The 21,497-nt window shown below is 39.8% G+C and overlaps 1 protein-coding gene across 1 annotated transcript in view; it reads right to left on the bottom strand.

Moving 5' to 3' along the window:
- The window catches only part of KANSL1L (KAT8 regulatory NSL complex subunit 1-like), a 57,716-nt gene that overhangs the window by 13,372 nt on the left and 22,847 nt on the right, over positions 1 to 21,497 (bottom strand). Inside the window, 5 exon segments of the mRNA XM_009708964.1 lie at positions 100 to 237; positions 649 to 759; positions 4,706 to 4,868; positions 16,064 to 16,265; positions 20,956 to 21,077. Of these exon segments, the coding sequence (XP_009707266.1) occupies positions 100 to 237; positions 649 to 759; positions 4,706 to 4,868; positions 16,064 to 16,265; positions 20,956 to 21,077 (736 nt within the window).

The following is a 21,497-nucleotide window of genomic DNA, read 5'->3' as shown; positions in this document are numbered from 1 at the left end:
TAAAATTAGTTCTCAAAGCCCTGTGATAACAAACTCATTTATACAGTACATATTTTTAAAGAAGTAGTCCCGTCTTAAGCAACACCATTTTTCTCTTACCTACTGCTGTCTCACTTAGATGTCTTTTCTTTCTTCCTTCTGACAGCTGGTCAGATGTTCCTGACACTGACTGAGATTTAGAATTAGATAAACAGCCACTGCTCCATTGTTTGACCGAAACATTATGTTGATTATAGTCTACAACAGAAAAAGCATGTATCAAGTTGAAAACTTATTTTCCATTGGTGCAATTTACAGGCAATCTCAACTGCTGAACTATTTATAATGGAAAAAACCAGACTTCTGATAGGAATAGTAAACAGTACTGCAGTCAGGCACCTGTGTCTGCAGAGAACCCATGGTCCAAACTCCCCCCACTTGTATTAGTGCCCTCCTACAGCTCTGACAGGATCATTTCAGTGCAACACAGGAGAACCTGACCCTGTAGTCTGGAACGAGATTCCTCTTCCACCTAAAGCCTTAGCCAGTTATCTTCTCTGATAACCTGCTTTCTGGGAAATTTATAAACTGAAGCCCTACAGGGCAGAAAGTACTGGCAAATGAAAGAAAAACGGTCTTGCAAATATTAAAATATCTTGCTTTACATACCATTGTCTGGAGATACTTTAAATTCCACTCCCAAAGATGAGGCATCAATAGGTTCTCCTTTGATGTCATCCTTCCTTAATAGTGTTTCAAAGTATATGTGAAGAGGAACATCTGATAAAAAAAAAAAATCCAAATGGAATGGGGTCTGTGTCGGAAAGATGGCAACCTATGAATTATGCATCATCACTAAAGGTCTCGGAATCAATTTATACAACACTAAGTAATATAATCTATGAGCAATATTGCTGCCTTGAGTCCTTCAACTCATGAAGAACGGCAGTGCTAACTCCTGCGAGGACCGATCACTTGTCTATATGGCAGCAGTGTCTTCACACGGTCAACCTGAAGACAATAGAGGAGAGGAAAACATGTGCTGAAACTGGTGAGGCCAAAGGAAAGCTTGACAATACCCCAAAAAAGCCCAGCCAGACATTTCAAAGCAGTGATTTTTGCATGAGTAAAAAAGAAAATCTGAGGCAAGGTAATTCTCGGCAAGATAGTTATTGTATGACTGCTATCCTCCACTATAGGCAAAGACCTGTAGTCTTTCCTATCAGTTATCTAAGTACTATACAAGATACTTTCCAGTAATTGCCTGGAGGTACGAAGTTAAGGTACCTGTCTTTCTATTAATGGGAAGTGAGAGTTATGCCATGGTAAAAACAAAACCATTTTTAGCTGTGAAACTACACCACTAGACATGCTGACCAAGGCAGTATGCTTAAGTGGTTCCAAGCTCTCCAGCATGAAGAGCTGACAAGACAACTCAGATCAAGGCAGGACTCAGGAATACTCCTGAAGAAATCCCAGTGCAGCCAGACACACTTAGTTGATTGGCAGCACTTTTTTTGGTGTTCAAAGTCAAAGTAAGAAAGAACAAGGTTGTCTTACTCTGGACTAAACTACAACCGTACCTGCAATTATTCCAGAATTACTCTTCAGGAAAACAAGCTCTGGAGGATATCAAGTGAGACTAAGACTGGGGTCTTCCTCTCTTGACTAACTCCTGTGCAAAACCCAGCACGGCAGAGAACACACAGTGCACTGTTCCTGTAATCTGAAAAGGCTTCAGTTCAGCCTTTTGGGTACAAGTAATTAATGTTTTTTGGAAATTGTTACTGCAGGGAGCCTAGAGGTAATTTCAAGGTACATTCCTTCTTTTTCTCTCTGGCAAAGGCTACAGCAGGGCAATGTAATTAATTTCCTGAGGGAGTTCTAACCCAGAATTAGTCTGCAAAATATCTCAAGTGGTAAGGACTTTACCCACTGCTGTAAGGCAGGAAGGCTTAAGAAAAATAGGTCCCTATCTGAAAAGCCTTTTCGGAAAGAAAATTACAAGAAAGAAGATAAATTGAGTAGAAAGCATGTCAACGTAAGCAGCAGGCTTGACAACTATTACATTCAGAATGAGAAGAGAACTGAGGGCAGGGCAACAGAGTGGGTACTAAACTACTTTTATTTACATACCACCTTAGCCTCGTGTGCCTTCAGGACTTGCCAGGACAGAAACTTTCAACATATTTTGCTAACTAAAAGGAATAATTTATTTCAATTTGATATGGATCTAACTAGACATTTTGTCACAAGACCCCAAGCTTTTTGCTGTGTCTCCTATTCTACTGCTGAGTAAAACATAAAGAAGGTCTGAAAGGTTTATTAGTCACAACATTTAAGTAAAGAAATAAAACATTTCTCCTGTGGTGTTTCGCCCCTCCACCGAGGAACCACCTGGATGTCTCAGATTTTTTATTATGTGCTCTTGTATCTTACTCAAAAAAGCAGGAGTGTTTGTTCCAGTTTACCCACAGGCTAGGTGTATAAATAACAGAAACTCAAATTTCTTAGATACAAACTACAGTTTTCCAGTTATCGGGGTGCAAGTTTAAAGAGGTGCTTTTATGTTCAAGGGATGCTGCAACCACTGACATATTTTTGGTCAAGACTCTTGGTAATTTGGAAACTCTGAAGGCAAGACTTAAAACCATAAGGGCAACTATGCTTCCAGAAGTGAGTACGTTAGTGAGCCAGTCCCACTACACTATATTTACTAGGTCGTCTGCAAATGATGATTCTCCTTTGAAAGCAGAAAAGATAGTAAGTACTTTGAAAGCAAAAAACAATGTACAAGAGAGAACAAAATCTGAAACTTGATCTTGAATCCCTCCTCGTACATAGAAAAATCAAAATCCCAGAGTTTCAAAATGAAATACCAATAATATTTTTTTAACACACAGAGGAAATTAAAACAAAACCCTCTTCTTTGACTCTGCTGACAAACTTTTTTTATTCAGAAGAGAGTGATAAAGAATGTGGGCACACCACAAGCAGTATTTTAAGAGAAGTTATCCCTCTGGAAAGGGCTAACTAATGAAGCTGCAAAGAAAACATGAGAAAGTGAATCAGTTGGAGACTGACCAAGTTGGAAAATTTCTAGCATGCATTTATTCACAGTAATTCTTTTATATGAAAGAAAATGACAAATAGACTAGCGGTCTTCATGAGGAGCCAGAGACAGCAAAGTACACAAAGCACAGAGTAGAGCACAAATCTAGCCTCCCTCAAAAACAAGGACTGCATCTGAGCAGGAGATAGTAGGTCTAGCACTTTTTTCCTGTCTCAACTATTATTAGTAAGGCTAAGGCTCCTTTAAAAGAGAATAAATATTCCTCAAAAGAAAGATGTTCTCAGTATCAGAATGAAGCTACAATAACATTTTTCTTCCTCCATCCTGGCGAAGTGACCAACAGTAGCCACAATGCAACCCAAAGCCTTTCATTTTTTTTCATGACGACTTTTTTGAGAAAAGAGAGTGTCAATATTCTTCTTAAACTTCTTAGTCTCCCTTAAGAGTAAGATAAGAATGAATGCAAGGGGCATAGCCTTATATGACTATCCTTGAACAGACTTCTAACCCCCCTGGCTCCTCTCCAGCTGGGCTCTCAGAGTCACAGGGTAAGTGATAGAGAGTGTGTGTAAAGAAGAAAGATTTAAGAGGTGTTTTTCTCTCCTCTCTACAACAGAGTCCTGCTGACTGGGATGTTTGCTGGTGCACTCTAGGTTTAAGTGTTCTGTTTCCCCTATCTGCTCCTCAAAATAATGTCCTCTTTAACCCCACACATGGGAGGCAAACCCACATAAACCTGCAAGGGTTGAGACCTTCTCAGGATTCCATGTCCACACTTGAGCCTTCTCTACTGGCCAGTGACAAGTTCTCCAAACCCAAGACTTACTTTAATCCCTGACTTCCTAATATGAGGCTGTAGCATCTACACCGTCATTCTGGGAAGACAGTGGGTTTCATTAAAGACTCATACAGTTCCATGGAAGTCCCAGTCTCACGTTCAGGATTATTTTGTGGCAAAGAAGCCGCCCAGAAGAGCCTGCATGGCTCAAGAACTACCTGCAAATAGATTTCTGCTAAAATAAAAAAAAAACCCAACCTCAAACCTCAAAATCCAATAGGATGAATCCTTTCTGCTGGTAACAGTATTTAATATACTATTTTGAAGCCCCAAGTGCTGTCAAGCTGCACCTGCACTAGTTTCAGAGCTCAGTCACAAACACCACCATCTGCATTACTGTTTAAAAAGGTTAAAGAATCAGATGACAGAAACCATAAACTTCAAAGATCACCATAAAGGCTGACTATCACAAAAACCATTAGAAAACCTAAATAAAGCTTTTTGGACCTAGTCCAAAGGGCCTGAACTGAAAGTTGCTTACGAAAACACCACAACTAAGGTATGGTAGTGTGCTGGCAAAAGCACCATCTAAAGGACTAACACCAACTCAATTAGACACACCATGAAATACACAAAACCCACCTTTTCCCTGACCAGTCTTTTTTGGTTGTAATCACGTTACTGGTATGGGAAACCTAGAAGGTGTATTTTTCAAATGTGAGGATGAAGTTAGGATTTTCATTTAGTTTGAACTCATACATTTTGCCAGAGGTTTCTGTAAAAGTTCTAAAAATCACTCAAAAGAAAAGTTAGTCCATAAACTCTACAGCTCTCACAAGCACAACCACTCTGTTAAGAGTCACGGTGTTACCCACCTGAAGGGAATGATAAGACCGGATGGAAGGAAGAGTCCAGCTCTTGCACATAATCTAGTATTTTAGATTCTGCGCCGTACTCACTACTGCTCAAAGCGGAAGCTGGCACAATACATGGTAACTGAGTTTTATATGGAAAGGAGGCATCTCTAGATGGCGAAGTCTGCAAGGATACACAAAAACAAAGGATAACTTCTCCTTGAGTCAGTTCCTTCAAATTAGACCAGAAGAAAAAAAATAAATTCAGTGAGTGACACTCTTCAATATGGTAATGGGAAAAACATTCCTACAAACTTTAGATAGTCTAAATATGACTGACTTATCATAGACTATAGTGCACAACACAAAGAATACAAAAAAACCCTTCAATTAGAGTCAGGAAATAGCTGTCAAAGTTTCCAGAGAAAATGCAACTGTTTCCAATCATTATTTTGATATATTCTATGACAAACAAACACCCCTTACAATTCCATTCCAGCACAATAGGCATGACATAGATGTGCAAACAAAACTAACACCAGACTAAATACAGGGGTCTCCTCCGTTTATCCCCTTAGTCTTAATAAGATTCTTAGTATGGATATCTCTAGACAGTTTGAGCTCATACATTTCCATATGAGACACAATATTAGAGATTTTGAGCACACTGTGTATTTACACAAAGCAGGAAGGCAAAGTCCTTACCTTGCTATAATTTAAGTATCAGATAAGCAACAAAAGAAGATACACAGCAATAAATACAGAGAGGGATGCATTGAGGATTGATTAATAGGTAGTAAGAGGAATTACTAGAAAGAGAAGAGCTGCAAAGGAAGATTAATTTAGCTGCTTATTTGCACGACTTGTTAAAGTACAGAAGGTAGAACAATGGATTGCTCAGAACCGGTAGGTGTGAGATAGCAGGACACTAAGGCGAAAGGCAGGGTGAAAATGGGCAGAAATAAGCAGCAGAATGCAGGCAATATACTGAGCTCTGAAAGAAGGAAATAATTGAATGTGATACTACAGGGCAGCAGTCAACAGTAGTCTGTGTTTCAGATTAAGCTACAAAAGCACCGCAGGGAAATCGTGTTGCTAATGCTGCTTTCAGCCTTTACTGGATACTAGCAGGAGTAACCCCAAAGATACTATAATTTTTAAAGGCTTCCATAGGTTTTTGATAATTTGCCAAATGCTGCAGATCCTACAAACAGGAAGGGAGGGATGGGGGCACTGGGGTACTTCGAGGGTCTCAGCCTAATGCTGTGCAAACAGCCACATTTATCATCTCCTGGAAAAGGATTTCAATGTAAAAAACTGTAAGAATGAATACAACAGCAGTCGTCTCGATTTTCTTACGACTTTTTATAGAATGAAAGGAAAACATCTAGCAGTTGCATCAGAGGGAAGACGATCAAACAAACACTATTTGTATTTTCAGTACTTCTGCTTTCCGAATCCAAGAAATCTCTTCAGCTGCTTCCTCCTGCCTGAAATATTCCAGGCTGTATTCTAGCAGTGCCACTCATCCGTTAGTCATGCACCACCACATAAAATCTCCCTCCACTTACTGAAATCAGTCTTTCTCTCAGGTGGCATCAGTATTCACAACCCACACTAACTCAGAAAATACTTCACTAAAAAGCTCCCCTTTCCATCTCCTCCCCTCTCAACCAACAAATTCCCTACGCTGGTATTGTATTGCAGGAACTATTAAAATCAAGTAACCATGTTATGATGCTGGATCAGAGGAGACCCTGTGGTGGTGGGGTTTTTGTACATCACTTTTTTTTTCCCCACAGGACAACATTAACAGTCCTAAATCCACTTGATCTCCGTACACAGGTGTATGCACGAGTACTTTCAACTTTGTTTGGAAAGAATTCTTTCCTAGCCCCGGACTCCTTCAAATCAATGTTCTGTTATTTTCCTGTGACAGACATATGGGACTCTTCAGCTGTTAAACTTTAAACATTCATAAAGTGTTGGCAGAACTGGGACCTGCGTTTGGAAACACTGGAGGGATAAATGCTAAAGTGAATTTAATGTTTCCCATTATATGGACCATTAAACTAAAGCTTAAAGACCTTTTAGATAGTTGCTCTACTTTCGATGCAATAAGGGTTTGCTTTTCAAAAATGCACAAAAGCATATTTCCTCTTGATACTTGGTTTTTAGAAATGAACTAGTTTACTTAATCTCCACTGTTTAAGCTGCAACTGCACTCCTGCTTGCCTTTTTTTTTTTTACAGAAATCAATTCACATTACAGTAAACAATACACCTCTCAGTCTTTAAAAAGAAATTCCAAAATGCTACCCAGTAAAATTACCTAGAAAATATATAGGGAAGACCAACACATATTGACATCCAGTCCTTTAGTCCTGACTCGCTTTTTCTTGCTTTAATTCACTTTAGTCCCAAACACATTTGGACTATAGCTTAAAGCTAAGCCTGCTCAAAAATATGCGTACATGGTCAAATAACCTCCACAGTCTCAATCTATTTTGAAACAGCATGAAAATTCATTTGCCAACATCAGTAAACGCAAATTTCTTTTCCTCATCTTGCCTATGGTGGGAGTTACAAAACCTTATGCTTGAATTTGTGCGTTATTTCCTCGAATGCTCTGGCATCAATACCTAAATAATTAAATCTTTCATTAAGTCAGTTTGTAATTCAAAAGAAAATAAGGACTTATATAGAAGAAAGAGTAATTTTATTTAAATGCCTGTGAAGTTACTAGAAAAAAGCTAAAAAATCTGGCAGTGTCTGTGTTCCTATCTACTGGATCTGGTTTAAATTTCTGACAGAGTAGTTTTCCACTGGAAAATGCTGAATTAGTGAAATCATGATGTTTGTCAGGAATGTCAATTTAATCAACTCTTGATGAAAAAAATTCTGAAACCCTTCATTCTACAATGAAAGCATGTTGCTCAAAGAAAGTGCTTCAACCTTATTGAAACAAAATTGAAGAACTGTTTATTGGAAAAACGAAACTCTCCCCCCTTCCAATTCAGCACAGAATACAGTCTACAACTCAACTGGCTTTTACAGCAGTTAATTATTGATTCTGTAACACAGCAACAAAAAAATCCACCAAAATCCAACTGAAAACAACCCCACAAATATATCCATTCAGCCACAGCAATAAGTGGTTTCATGAAAACCATGGCATACAGCTTTTAGAAGACAGACCTCTACAGCAAGCCTGACCACAATGCCAACCCTTCAGAAAGCATGAGATTACTAAACTCTTATCAATTTTTCCTCTGCTATACTATACCTTGTACATCTCCTGAAACATTTTTCTTCATTACTGAAATACAAAACCTCATGCTTCCTGAGCTCAAGTAGATATGAAGAATAACATTACATTAAATTGATTCTATTAAGGAAAAGAAAACACATTGTATTTAAGAGGAAATCAGAAGTGTGCAAGCTTTAAATCAACTGAAATAGCAGCTCTGTTTTAAACTTCATAAGGAATGGTGTCACCAACAGAATCTAATTTTCTAGAGTATTATGAATTTTGATCTTGGATTTTTTTTTCTTTAGTACCGTTTTACTGGGTCACAGAAAATATGGTAAGCAATTTATTTTGATATTCAAAACGATTCTTGCACTTGCTTGTGCTAAATTGATGCATTAGACAAAGCATGACTGGCTCATGCCTCTGTTACAGAAAGGTCAGAAAGCTGAACACTACCGGCCAACCATCCTTCTGCAGAGAAAAAAAGTTTGAGTCTATGAAGTGTGCTGTAACTGAAAAGAAAAATGTTTTGTGCTCCCAGTTAAAAATTCTGAAGTGAATACTCATTTCATGGTTTCAGCTACTCATCACTAAAACTCCTACCATTTTTGGAAACATGCCTAAGTGTAACAGTACAGACAGCCACAGTTCAATTACAGCAAAGTATATGAATCCAGTAAGTTAATTAAGTTAGCTCAAATACACTCTGCTGAATACCTGTCACGTCTGCTTCTGATTACTCTTATAAGCCGAAAAAGGCAAGGAAAAAGCATTTATTCTCCCTACACACACACACTCAGAACTTCTCAGCAATATCAAAGAAGAGCTATCCCACTCATTATTAAAAACTGTTCTTCAGTAAATGACTAGCCAGCTAAATTGCAGAGATTTAATTATGAGATCCAAGAGAACCACTGTGTGGGTGGCTCATGCCTCCTCTTCGAACACCAAACACACTGCTAACTTTTAAACCAACAAGCACTGCATTGCCTGCTTGCTTCTATGCTTTAGCATCTGCCTTAAAGGCCAGTCCACTTCTCCATGGCCTCCCTCTTCTGCACACAAAAATTTGCTGTAAGCAGAGCTATGTCCCTCTGGCAGCTATGTCCCTGAACATCAGGGGTTCCCTAAGCAGGACTTCACCGCAGAGTGCTTTTCGGACACATACAATACATGGATAGTGAAAGGTTAATCTGAAAGTCCCAAAGACCTTCTCTCTTATCAACAGGTAGTGGGGGAGAAGGTGGGAAAAGCATCTAAAGACATCCCTACCCGGGAAGGTGCGTAACAGATGGTGCTGACGATGCATACTACCTGACAGACTCACCCTTCCAGATGAAGTTTCTATAGATGTCAAACGGACAGACCTTTCCCAGTCACTTGCCTGCAATCTATACGCAGGTCAGGTACAGTGAAGGAAGCTACCCTGGGATGTAAACAAATTTGTCTGCCTCTGGCACCTCTGAAGCTGTCGATAAGGATAAAGTGGCAGATGCTGTGGCAGAGATCAGTTTTTCCCAGAACAGAACTGAGAGTTTCATAAAACACTAATGACAACTTAGCACCCAACTTGTCTCAAATTCACATTTTTGGTCGGTGTCATAAAAGGAATGGTAAATTCTACCGTTCTCGGAGAACACCCACCTCTCATAAGTATACATGGAGTTTAGTTTCTTTAATCTTGTTATAAGCCAATGGGAGATGGACTTTCACCTGCTCTGTGGGAAGTGTATGCTGTCCTCAACATGCTGAAACAAAGATCTTCTGTTCAACTAGCAAATCAATTGAAAAAATCAAGGTTAGTGCTTAGTCTTTGACCAGTTAAACCAAAAGAAGCAAAGACATGTTAATCCACAGGGATATCTTTTCAAAAATGCCATGTAGAAATTAGGAGTAGATGTGACCAGTAAAACACTATAGAAATGTCATAATAAGCTAAAGGTGCAGAATGGTGAAAAGCACACTTCAGACTTTTCATTCTGGGAAAAAAAGAATTTGCAGGCTGACTGGCTTGCCATAAACCTCACAAAGGATGGATTTAGTTCCACTGGCAGTATCACAGCATCTCAAAGCTAAAGGTGTTCTCCCTTCCTTCCTCCCCAGCAGACAACAGTCTTGTCACACATTCAGAATAGCTAAATGCGTAGGAATAATTCTTTTTTTCCTGTTCAGGTGTTACTTATTTTTAACTAATAGAGTACCTTCTTTTTTCACTTCCAGTTTTATCAACTATTATTTTCACTTACAAACTTGGTAAACCATAACCAAGGGATTCTCCTCCCCAGACCAGAAGACCAACATATCCACAGAAGTACTACACCATTTTCATTGAAGCAGGATGCATTCTCTTCTTGAAAGCTGTTTGCAGGAGGACTTGGCAACACAACAACATTCCCTGTATTCATGGCTTTTTAGAAGTCAGCAATGCCAGGAAACTATGCAGAAGCAGGTGGCAGAGCCAGTATCTAGGGATACCAAGGAGAGGGATGACAACCAGTAGACTCCTTTCAGTGCAACTAAGGAGAAATGACTATTTCACTGTGAAAGGCAAAACTTCTAGCTGGCTACTGAATAATATGCTTGATAGTTACTGCTGTAGACAGTGCTGCTTCTTTAAATTTACAGACCGAGGGAGCTAGAGAAAGCAGTCATTGATAACAGCCACAAAGAATTCACCTGTATCTCCTTAAATTCAAATAAATCACAACACAGGATAATATGGTAGAGGAAATGGGATTGTATTCTAGGAAGCAGGTGCTAAAATATTTGTCCCCAGACAAACACATCGCCTGGCAGAAAACAAGGTACAACTTCCACACTATATGCAATATTATGATTAAGCACCTTGTCTGCACACACACCCTTCTCCCTGTCCCTTACTCTCTCATCCTGCTAACTATAGACCAATTGGAGATAGCAGACATTTAGCAAGTAAGATAAAGGCTCTGCATGCTGGATGTAATACAAATTATAAAAGTATATACATATATAGTCTTCCCTAAAAACTGAAAATTAACAAGACTTGGTGAAAGACCCACGTGTATTTCCCAAGTGGCATCTACAAAAAGTAGCACTGACCCTGGGAATGCAGCAGGATACAAAAATCATAGAACAGGCATCAGAACCAGATTAAAATAAGAAACCCAAGCCCTAGAATTTACATACTTTTTTCCTGTCTGTTTCAGAGCCTTCTGAAGAAACAGTTGGAGTTTTTTTTCCTTTTTTTTTTTTTAAACCAGTAAACAAAAGCAGATATTCTTCTGCTCTCACTTAACTCCTCTTTGAGACCGAAGAGGAAAAAAGTGGCAATACTGAACTGCAAGATTTGGCAATGTTATACGAACGGTTTGCTTGTGGTATCTAAAATGTAAGCTTTTGCACCTCAATTCCCAATCAAGGGTGTTGGCACCTTTGCAAATTTGAATTCCGGTTTTCTCCATGTGCCTCAGTCCACACAACCAACTCTTCCTCCACCGGGTGGAGATACAAATACAATGACAATTTTCAGATTAAAAACACTCACTCTGCTCTACAACCCTGCAAAGAAATGGACAGGACCAAAATTGATAGTGTTCAGATCTCACTGTTCTATTGCGTCTTACCTTTATTTGTAGCTGCGTAAAGTTTTCATAGATTAAAACACTACCTAGCCTCAACAACAGCTCTTGGCGAAGTATGACTTGAAAAAAAAAAAAATTGGAACTAATGTCATTAGTTAGGATGTTAAATGAGAAACTAATAAAATGCACTGGTAAAACATTCCTTGTTACTAAAAAAAACCCTGTAGCAAGCCACACAGATAAAATACTAGAAAAGAAAACATCAGGGCATGTGAGCTAAGCAAAGACCTCTCTGAGAGTTTCTGACTAGTAACCACACTTGTCTGCTTTTAAATAAACTTAATAGAACTTTTGATATCTCTCAGATAATTCAGTTCCTTCAAGTTTAGGCAAAAAAATAGCCAGAGACAGAGATATTACAGGAAAACCATCTACACAAACACCCAGGCATTAGACTTTGGAGAATCTGGGTGGGGGGGAAGCAGCTGTAAATGCAACAACCAGTGGAAAATGATTCAATTGACGCTCATGTCTTAAAATCCTGACACTGATCTACTTACAGACTTTCTTGGTTTTAATGTTTTGATACTCTTGGCCTTCTATCTTAGTGTTAAAACTACATTACATGCATTTTATAGGAGGAGACAATGACCCAGAGGTTGTTTGACTCGTCAGCTGTAACAACGCAAACGAGTGGCAGATCCAGCATTTGGAACGAAGCTCTCGGACTTCCAACCCCTGCCTGCAAGCATGCGTCATCCTACTAGACCACATCTGCAGTTTACTCCTTTGTGCTATCCTGCATGCGAGTTTTAATATTCATTCAAAAATCACACTGAAGAAATGCACCACTACGATCATGTCCTCTAGAGCACAGACTGCAATCCTAGGGTTTGTTGTGCACGTGGATTATTCTGAGTGGCTTTTGTATCTTTCGTCTTTCATTATCTAAATAGCTTGGTGAGAGCTTAGACCATTTCTTGATTCTGAGTCAGTGCAAAACAGACTCCATGGCCAAAAGATGACTCACAGATCATCTGTGGTACTTAGTCATTCTGAATTAGGGGACAAGCGGATTTGGCCCCAAAGGATGTTTCAAGTTCCTGAGGACACTGGATGGTGACGGATAAACCAAACACCCTGCATCCTGTTTTATTTACCCTCACTGCAGTCTATCTATCTTGCAGATCTGGCAGGTCTTCTAGAGTTTCATAGAGTTCTATGTTTTCTTTCAGATACTACCCTGTGTAAGCACTATTTAAATACCAGAGCAGGAGAAGGTGTAGTCCTCTTCAGAAAAGAAATACAGCAAAGTAGAGGACAATATAGGACATCTCTCAACAGGCACTGGGAGGCTACTAGGTCACTAAATACTCAAACTTTTGACAGCACAGTAAATGTATGTGGCATGGCAGTAGATAAGAGAAAAAACGTGGCTGTCTTCCCAGTGACCTTATGAACTGACAGATGGGATAGCAGTTCAGAATTTCATACTTTGCTTTTCCTAACATGGATGTTGGGGAGTGGAGTGGGGGGATGAATTCCCAAATGGATCTGAAGAGATGTGAAGGACAACACTCTGAATGCCATTCGATGCACAAAGGGTACAACCAGTCATACAAAAAAACCCCAAATTCCTCAAAGCTATCCCAGCATTTCTTAATCCCCTACACATGGGAAATCTGCATTTTACTGTGATTCTCTGGTCAGAATTCTTTAGTCATTGTCTTGATTAGATTACTCTGCAGAGCAGCATCACCCATCAGCACTGCCAGGCACTCGCTCGCTGGCTGTCTGCATGACGCACTGTGAGCAAGCTGGCGCAGGAGCTGCAATGTTCAGAAGATTCAATCTTCTCCTCAGACTTTAGCAAGATGGTCTCTGTTAACTCCACATCTACCACAGGGAGGTGTGAGCAAGTCTTCCCTAGCTCTAGCTTGCCCTCAGGACACTGGCCTTAAAGAAATGGGAGCCCTCACAGACCATGGTACCAGGGGCTAGATAAACATGTAAAACTTGAAGAAATATGGGAGAAGCAGTTGCTAGAGATGGCACACTAACATTACAGTAAAAATCCAACTACTTTCCATTCTGCTAAGAACTCCTTTTTCTATGAAAGGCCAGAGGAAATTTGCTGGATTACTATTGGGAATATAAACGCATTTTCAAAGAAAACTAGGTATCAGTCCCAGAGGCCATTCCCCATTTTGCATCCTTACCCTTAGACATCTGCCTAATCTAGCAGCCAGTCTGGGCTGATAGCCAGTGTTCTTCCATTACAAGCTGAGCAATCTCATCAACACGTGAGTAACCAAGTGTAGCAAGTGCAGGACTAAGAAAGTGACAGGGTCTGTGAGAATAAGATTTCTTGAATGAAACGGTACACTGATGATGGCTCTTAATTCAAAGACTTGATACCCATTTAGGGTTGACTGTCAGAATGTGCTGGAAATGTCCAGTCCAATTTTATCACTTACTTTCCAGCAGGATCCCTGATACTCTGTTTTTAACCAACACTGCGTAAGAGGCTTTGTTCACTGCTTTACCCTAATTTTGAAAACTTTAATTGAGTTTGGCGTGTGCATGAAGTCTGAATCAGACAGCTTGATTGCTGTCACCACCTCTTATTTTCTCCAGGAACATTAGCAGAAGCTATCTGCAGCCCATGATGCAGTTTTCCACATTGCCTCTCGGTTAACTTCCCCATGGAGAGGACATTAGAAAGCAGCGTCTAAACACTGTTTTTTGAGCTGAGAGTTGCAGTAAGCATAAACAGCATTCCCTACAGTCTTTGGGACCTCTCTGCACTTTCGGTACAGAGGCACTGGAGCTGGGTTAGTATATCGTAACCCAACACTAGAAATCTCAAGAGCATGGAGCAGACACACAGTTGCACCAGCTCCAACATTTGAAGCCTTAACCAGTAACTTAAAAATGCACTTTTTGATTGCAGTCTATAATCAAAGGTAAACTACAAATTTATCTTTTTAGCCTACAAGTCAAGATAAACTATTGAGCATGCAAAGCAGCTCAGCTCTGTGACTGGTTGAAGACAAAAATGTAAAATCTGCTTTGAACCCCCACTGCCACACTGTAGAAATGAAGTTTCTGTTCACAAACTTCTACTGTCATTCTCTGAACCGCACTAACTCTGGCCCAGTTTTCAAAAGATGGAGACATAGGCAGTGCTTGTAGAAATATGAGATACTTGAGCCTGCAAGATGCAGGCTTCCAGAAAAGCCTGTTATTTAGAAGTTGCATCTGAAGTGGAAACCCCTCATGTTTAAGCAGAAGGAAGGGAAAGTCTTGGAGTCTCTTCCTGAGGAGCAACCTCCACAGCTGCAAGAAGCACTTGTGGTATTGGTGGCATCAGTCGGGGAATGAGGCCTCCAACCTCTTTAATAGGACATGGATTGGATTGAAAGGGAAACAAGGAAGTCCAAGTCAGCAACAGCCTCCTTGATTAATGCCCGGAAGACGAAAAGCCTAAGTGTCTAGGAGTTAGAGTTCCCAAACTCTAACCCTCCACCCCCATCCCCCACCATCAAACCCCCCAGGCAGGCTGCCAGGTCTTTAAGCCCCATAGCCAGGAAGCTGGGAAGTAAAGCTTATAAGAAACTGGACAGTTTTTCAATAAAACATCTTGCTAAAACTAGGACACTTCTGCAATTTTGCAGAGGATGCTGAATCAGCATATTTACACAGAACATCCTTGCGGGGAAAATTTCTCCCCAGACCACTAGTACACTTCACAAATCCTAGACAGTTAGCAGAGGAGACATGGAGATTTCTCTCAATATAATATACTCTTAAAAGGTGAAGTAAAAATCAAGAAATTAAAACCGCTTGGGATTTACACTGCTCTAAAGAATGCATTCATACCATCTCTGCTCCTAAATTAGACTGTTGCTTTGAGCACCACAGCTAAACTCATTATATATTCTTACCAGCAATATGCTATTAATACCAGACATGAACAGATATGTCTTGCCCTGCAAAACAATGTTGTTTTTTTTCCTATTTTAAAATATTAATCCCTTTGTAATGCAGAAAATTTTAAGAGTTTTAAAGCATTCATAAAGTGTCATGAAAAAGGCAATTTAACTAATCAGGAACAGCAAAACCAGAAACAAGATTAAGATATTGCAATTTAATTTCCTAGAAAATAATGTCCCACCAGCTGTGTAAACCTTCTTGTAGCTAAACAAATATTCTGAAAACAAGCAGGCAGCTGATTTACACTGTAGCATGTTTCCTCAGCAGTCAAGCCTCCCAAGGAAGCTCTCGAGTCCTCTCTTAGACTGCACAAAGGCTTTAAAAAGCCATACAACAAACTGATTTCATAAGCAGGATTCTCAGCAATCTTTAATTTTTATGTTCAACTCATTAACTCTGAGCTCCTGCTGACACATCTAGTACTCCCGCTACATATGCTATGTGCTCCCTGAATGTAACAAATAACCAGCACAGCATGCACTAGCCTTCTGACATACCAGACAAGACACATGCAGACTCTAGCAGCTGGACTCTCTGGTTTTGTCTCCTGAAGAGAGAGGCGAAGGCCTACCTGCTGATTCCAGTAACAGGCACCATGCATTTTGTAGAGCTTCCTCTTCTGGAAACTATGAAGTGGCCTTGTTCGGGCAGATGTGCTCACATTAGCCACGGAGAGAGATCTTAGTCTTGTCCTGTCTCTTCTTCTTTTCTTGATGTGCTGATGATCAAGCAACCACCTGCTCGAAGAGGATACCTCTCTGTTGTCTGAAGCTCTGCAATTTCATGATTAATGGGGGGAGGAAATACAGAAAGTTAAATACGCTCCACATGCACAGGCCAAGATTTCATACACTGATTAGCATTAGCTATCTAATTCTAAGAGAATTTTATAAACACTGAAATGTTTTAGCACACTGTTTCTGGAAACCCTGTATGTGCTTTGTTTGCTCGTTGATTAATTTATGTTAGATCACAAAAGGAAGTTTATCATTCTTGTTCAATTTTTTTTGCTCCTGGAAACAAATGTCAAAATGAAGTTAAACCAACGGGCACATAACAGTTTCTATTTTTTCCAAATTCAAGAACTCTCTTTCTAACACTTCTAACACCCATGAGTTTTAAGTTACAATTAGTACTTGCCTACAAACTTACATTCCACTCAAAATAGCAGTCATGCTAACATAAAGCAGACCTAGAGTTCTGCCCTAATTTTCTAGTTTTGCTCAAGAACTGAAACTTAAGTAAAGCTTTACAAACCAGTGTCCATTCAGCATAGGGGTTCCCACTCACTGTGAAGCATTTCTATCAAAATTAGGAACTCTGCACACTTAGTTTAACCAACACAAGGCCATTAAACTTCACTTCCAGGGATATGCCAATAGAGGTCTCCAACAGAGCCCAAGCCCAGCCTGGGGGCAGCTCTCAAGGAGGAGGGAAAGCCTAGCCTGTTTGTCTTTTAAGATGTAGAAGCTGGTTAAACCCAGGTAATTTGGAAGAATGCAAGCTCAGCTCCAGTCACAATGTGACAGGGTCTACATGAACACATGGAAAGCTTCATTTTAACATTAAATCTCACTCTTACTCGGCTTTCCCCAAGACTATCCCTTTCAAATTCCCCTCAGCGTTACAGCTTCATCCCTCCACCACCTTACCTACTTGCTGTACTCACATCCTTAGTAATACAGTATGCAATCATAAAAGTTATGTGATAACACAGGCCCGAGAGCAGTAGAAAACCCTATATGTATATGTGTAACAACCCTGGATCACTCCCTCGAACTCTCACCAGAACAGGGAACACTACAAGGTAAGAATTCAAAGCACCCTCCCATCTGGGTGGGAATGACTCAATGGGAAGAATGCACTTCACTTTTATAGGTATCCCGATTTTACTTTGTTGCTGTAGCAACATCTGCTTGCAAAGCTGAAGGCTTCCTGCAAAAAACACTCAAGTGTGTGTTTATTTTTACAATACTGAAGACCTTGACTGCAACTCTGAACTGCCTGAGAAGTGTAAGTATAAGAGATATTTTGGCCTTGGTCTGTAACAGGTTATCTATCTGCACAAATGATTATTTTCTCTTATGAACTTTACCTAGCAAGTCACAGTCTTATTAATAAAGTTATAACACACAATAAAACATGAAAATTAATTTATTACAAGGCCATTTACCAATCTTTTTTGACAAGCAGTATTCTTCTAACAGTACATTTTATTAAATAGAAGTGCTTGTTATGAAAGTGTGATTAAACGCCATCCCATGCTGTGCTGGTGTGGTAATACGGCTTTACGGGCTTGAATTTGAGCTGTCCCTCTGACACATCAGAACAATCCCAATAAGCAACACAGACTCAATATAAAAAATGTGCTAACTAAAAGAGGCATGGTTCGAAGTATTTAAAGGAACGTATTAGTAAGTGCCAAGAAAAAGCCCCAAATACTGAAGCATGACATTCTTAATGCTAACACTGCATTTTTAAGGCTTGAGAAAGAAATGCAATATTTAAAGTCCATGCAAAAGACTTCTTAAAATACTTTCTCTGAATACTCAAAAACATTTTCTCTGTAATTATCCTCCTCGAAGTCAGATGGTGCCAAGCCCAACTTCTAGACTTCCACATACCTCCCTCCTACAGGAAGGACAACTTAGACAGGTAAATTAGAACAAAAAGCTTCTCAGTCTGGCTCCTCAACTTCTGTGATTCCTGCCTTTGTTCTGGTGGTCTGCCCAGGTCTTTGATAATCTCTCTTTAGCCTCTGCCAGCTGCTCTATTTACCCTCCTGTGCCTTGCAGTAATGCACGGCTCCATTTTCAGATGAAGCAGAGATCTCAGCTCTGCGGCTTGGAGCTCCAGTAACACAGTGGTATGGTTTTCCTGCCACTTGTGTAAATAGGCTTCCCAGTCAAGGTTTGAGTTATTCATTTATTTTGATCTTAGTTTGGGCGGTTTTCAAAATGTGATTCTACAGAAAAGCAAAATGAACCAGATGTAAAATTCATGAATGTGCTGAAACACTCCTTTCAAAGCTCATAGGTTGGCCTTTCTTGCCCTGTAGCCTAGCTAAAGAGCAGAGACCTTATTCACAGATACACACATGCACAGCAAGCCACCAGACAGGCACTATTTGTACTGAAGTAATGAACTTTTTCATCTCTCTCCCCTCATAAGAAAGTGGTTATCACTAGCTTAGGGAACTGCTTCTGTGGACATTTACCTTCACACAATGCATCTGGCTAATCTTGGCATCTAGATTCAATTGAGCAAAGAAAAGCTACATAGGAAAAGGAAGCCACTAATTAAATTAGACCTTGACAAATGGCAATTCAAGGTTACCCACATTTAATCAACCGGGAACCGTACATGCACCACCACTTCCACTGGGAATAGCCCAAGTAACCAACTGTACTGCAACCCCACGATTACCAACCTCAAAGCATCTCACACTTAGACCTACTGTAAACATGGACTATTCTGCCTTTCACATCAAGAGCCTACAACTAATTCTAAGAATTTACTCAAGTAAAAATTGCTACCATCCCTTTTTTCCTCTTCAAAAACAAAAAATCACCTTACTTTCCATTTGATTTCGATTCCTACTTTCTCAAGTACTTAATACAGTCAGAGTGAGCTCTAGAAAGAGGGGAGAAGTAGCCAAAAAATTAAGTTAACTGCAGAATATCACTGTCTCAACTGCACACAAAACTACAACAAATACCACAAAAAACTGAAATACACTCAAAAAACCAAGATGTAGGAGGCAGTGAATTTCCTTGAAGGATTCTCATGATAACCTCTCTATATCATGCTTAATTACCATCTTTAATGAACAGTAGTTATTTGCAGGTTTCCAAACACTTCACAAGAACTGAAAAATTAACTGTTTAACTGATTTTTGAGATGACATCCAGAAAGCTCTCAAGTCTCTCACATTCCCTTCCAACACCTAACTCACCAACTCCAGTTCACAGCTACAGCACTGAGAAAATCTTCCAACTCTTCCCATTCTTTTTTGGGCTTTTATAGGTCATGAGTAGAAAACAACCAGCCTTAGAGAGAGTGGTCCGTGAGCAAACAACTATGTTGCTCGTAATATGAAAAGAAGACTGATTTTGGACAGTGCCTGACAAATCAGAAGAGAAGTCGCTTGGCGTTACATCGTGAAGAGTCCCTCAACATGAAGTCAACTTCATACACTCCTAAAAATATTTTTAAAAGCAGGAACCCTTCCTCATCTGTTTTGTGAAAAAGTCACAGATTCAAGACAGAGCCTTCTAACAGCCTAAATTACTCCTTCCTTCCACAAACCCATCTCTATTAGCAGCTCCTATTTCAGGGCTTTTCCCCTGATTTTCCCCCACACTATCAGTAAATGACTGATATGTCAAGCGCATGAATGCTACGTGACAGGACCCCTTTATCCTTAAATTTAGGGCATAGTCACACAATCGCTCGGGAACAGAAGGCAGTTAAAGAAGCTGCCCATCCAAGCTGCTCATTATAATCTCTTTGTGGGAGGCTACAGCCTCTATGGCAAAGCTGCTGAAACAGACGGCATGGCCAGCTCTTCTTGGAGCCAGGGAACTACGTTCTGCTGCAGACACTGCCTTAAACCTCCCAGTTCTAGTAGGGAACATCTTCATCTACCTGATCTTAATTAAGACCTACGAATAACAGCAACCCCTCCGTGCTCAAAAATCACATTACCAGTATCTCAGCAGAAATATTCTACATATCTAGGTCTTTTCTAAGAAAGGACTGTAGTTAATTACCTTAATGCTGTTTTGAGACTAATACTGATTACAGTCTGTACTGTATTTTACAATCTTTGAATAAAAGATGGAATTACTAAGGAGTATGGAGTAGTACTGAGATGGACTTTTCTACAATGCTGATTTCGAGCTGCTAGTGTCATCCTGGAAGGTATATCCATCCAGAACAAAAGACCACAAATGAAAAAATATTATCTCCAAATTCCTGAAAAAGTAGCTCGCAAAGACAAATTTGGCCTTGTACTGAAGACTGATGTGCTCAAAATTAACGAAGCTGCCACAGAAAACTGACACTGACCAATGCTGAGGCACAGGTGACACTGCTTATGTATTCTACTAATCTAGTAAAGTCTAGTTTGTCGCTTTTCCAGAAATAAAGTTGCACTCATGATGACAGAATGCACTAAGTCTGAAGTAATCAGAAGTAATGTGTTACTTACTGTATCCTTCCACTACTTCAGATATATTCACCTTCCCAGTACTTAAATGTACTTACAGCGACTGCGTATTTTTATGTCTTTAAGAGCAAAGCAAACACTTACTACTTTCAACCTTACAAGACTTGACTTCTCTTGAAGCTTGCAGAAAGCAGCTCTCTTTTCCTAATTTACTACTGTCATGACTATCAGTTCCATCTACATAACTTTACCAAAAGTTATTCTCAAAAAAATGCTACCATACTGTCACCTACCTGAAGGAGATGCCATTGACCAGCTGTCTGTGCCTACAGGTCTTGGATGAGAGAGACGAAGAAGCTGGAGACAGACTGAGTGGAGCAATTAGGCTGCTGATGATTTCACTCAGTTGCGCACTCTGGAAAAAAAAATAAAGGTAGTCAGACTTTTATCCAGACCCAACAGCTCAAAGGTCCTGGGTTTTTGTTGTTTTCCTACTTAGGATTCCAGTCACATACGTCATGGAATAATGATATTTAGTTTCTTCTCCTGAATAATCAAGTGTGGCATGTTTCTTCTTTCACAATTATTATGTTCAACTATACAAAAAAAACCCCAACAACAAAAAACAACCCAACAAAAAACGAACACAACCCTGAACAACCAGCCAAGGACATTGTTCATACATTTGAATAAGTAGTGCACAAAACACATTAGTGATCTTAGTATTTTAACCAAAGGTTTTTCAAAAAGTAAAAGAAACCAGAACACTTTACAGCTGATGTTACAACAGCTGCAGCCCAGAGCTGCTGCTGCTAACTGGCCATTCAACAAGTAT

This window comes from Cariama cristata, unplaced genomic scaffold (assembly GCF_000690535.1).
Source record: "Cariama cristata isolate BGI_N322 unplaced genomic scaffold, ASM69053v1 scaffold13971, whole genome shotgun sequence".
NCBI classification, from domain to species: domain Eukaryota; kingdom Metazoa; phylum Chordata; class Aves; order Cariamiformes; family Cariamidae; genus Cariama; species Cariama cristata.
This window is presented reverse-complemented; position numbering and strand designations above follow the sequence as displayed.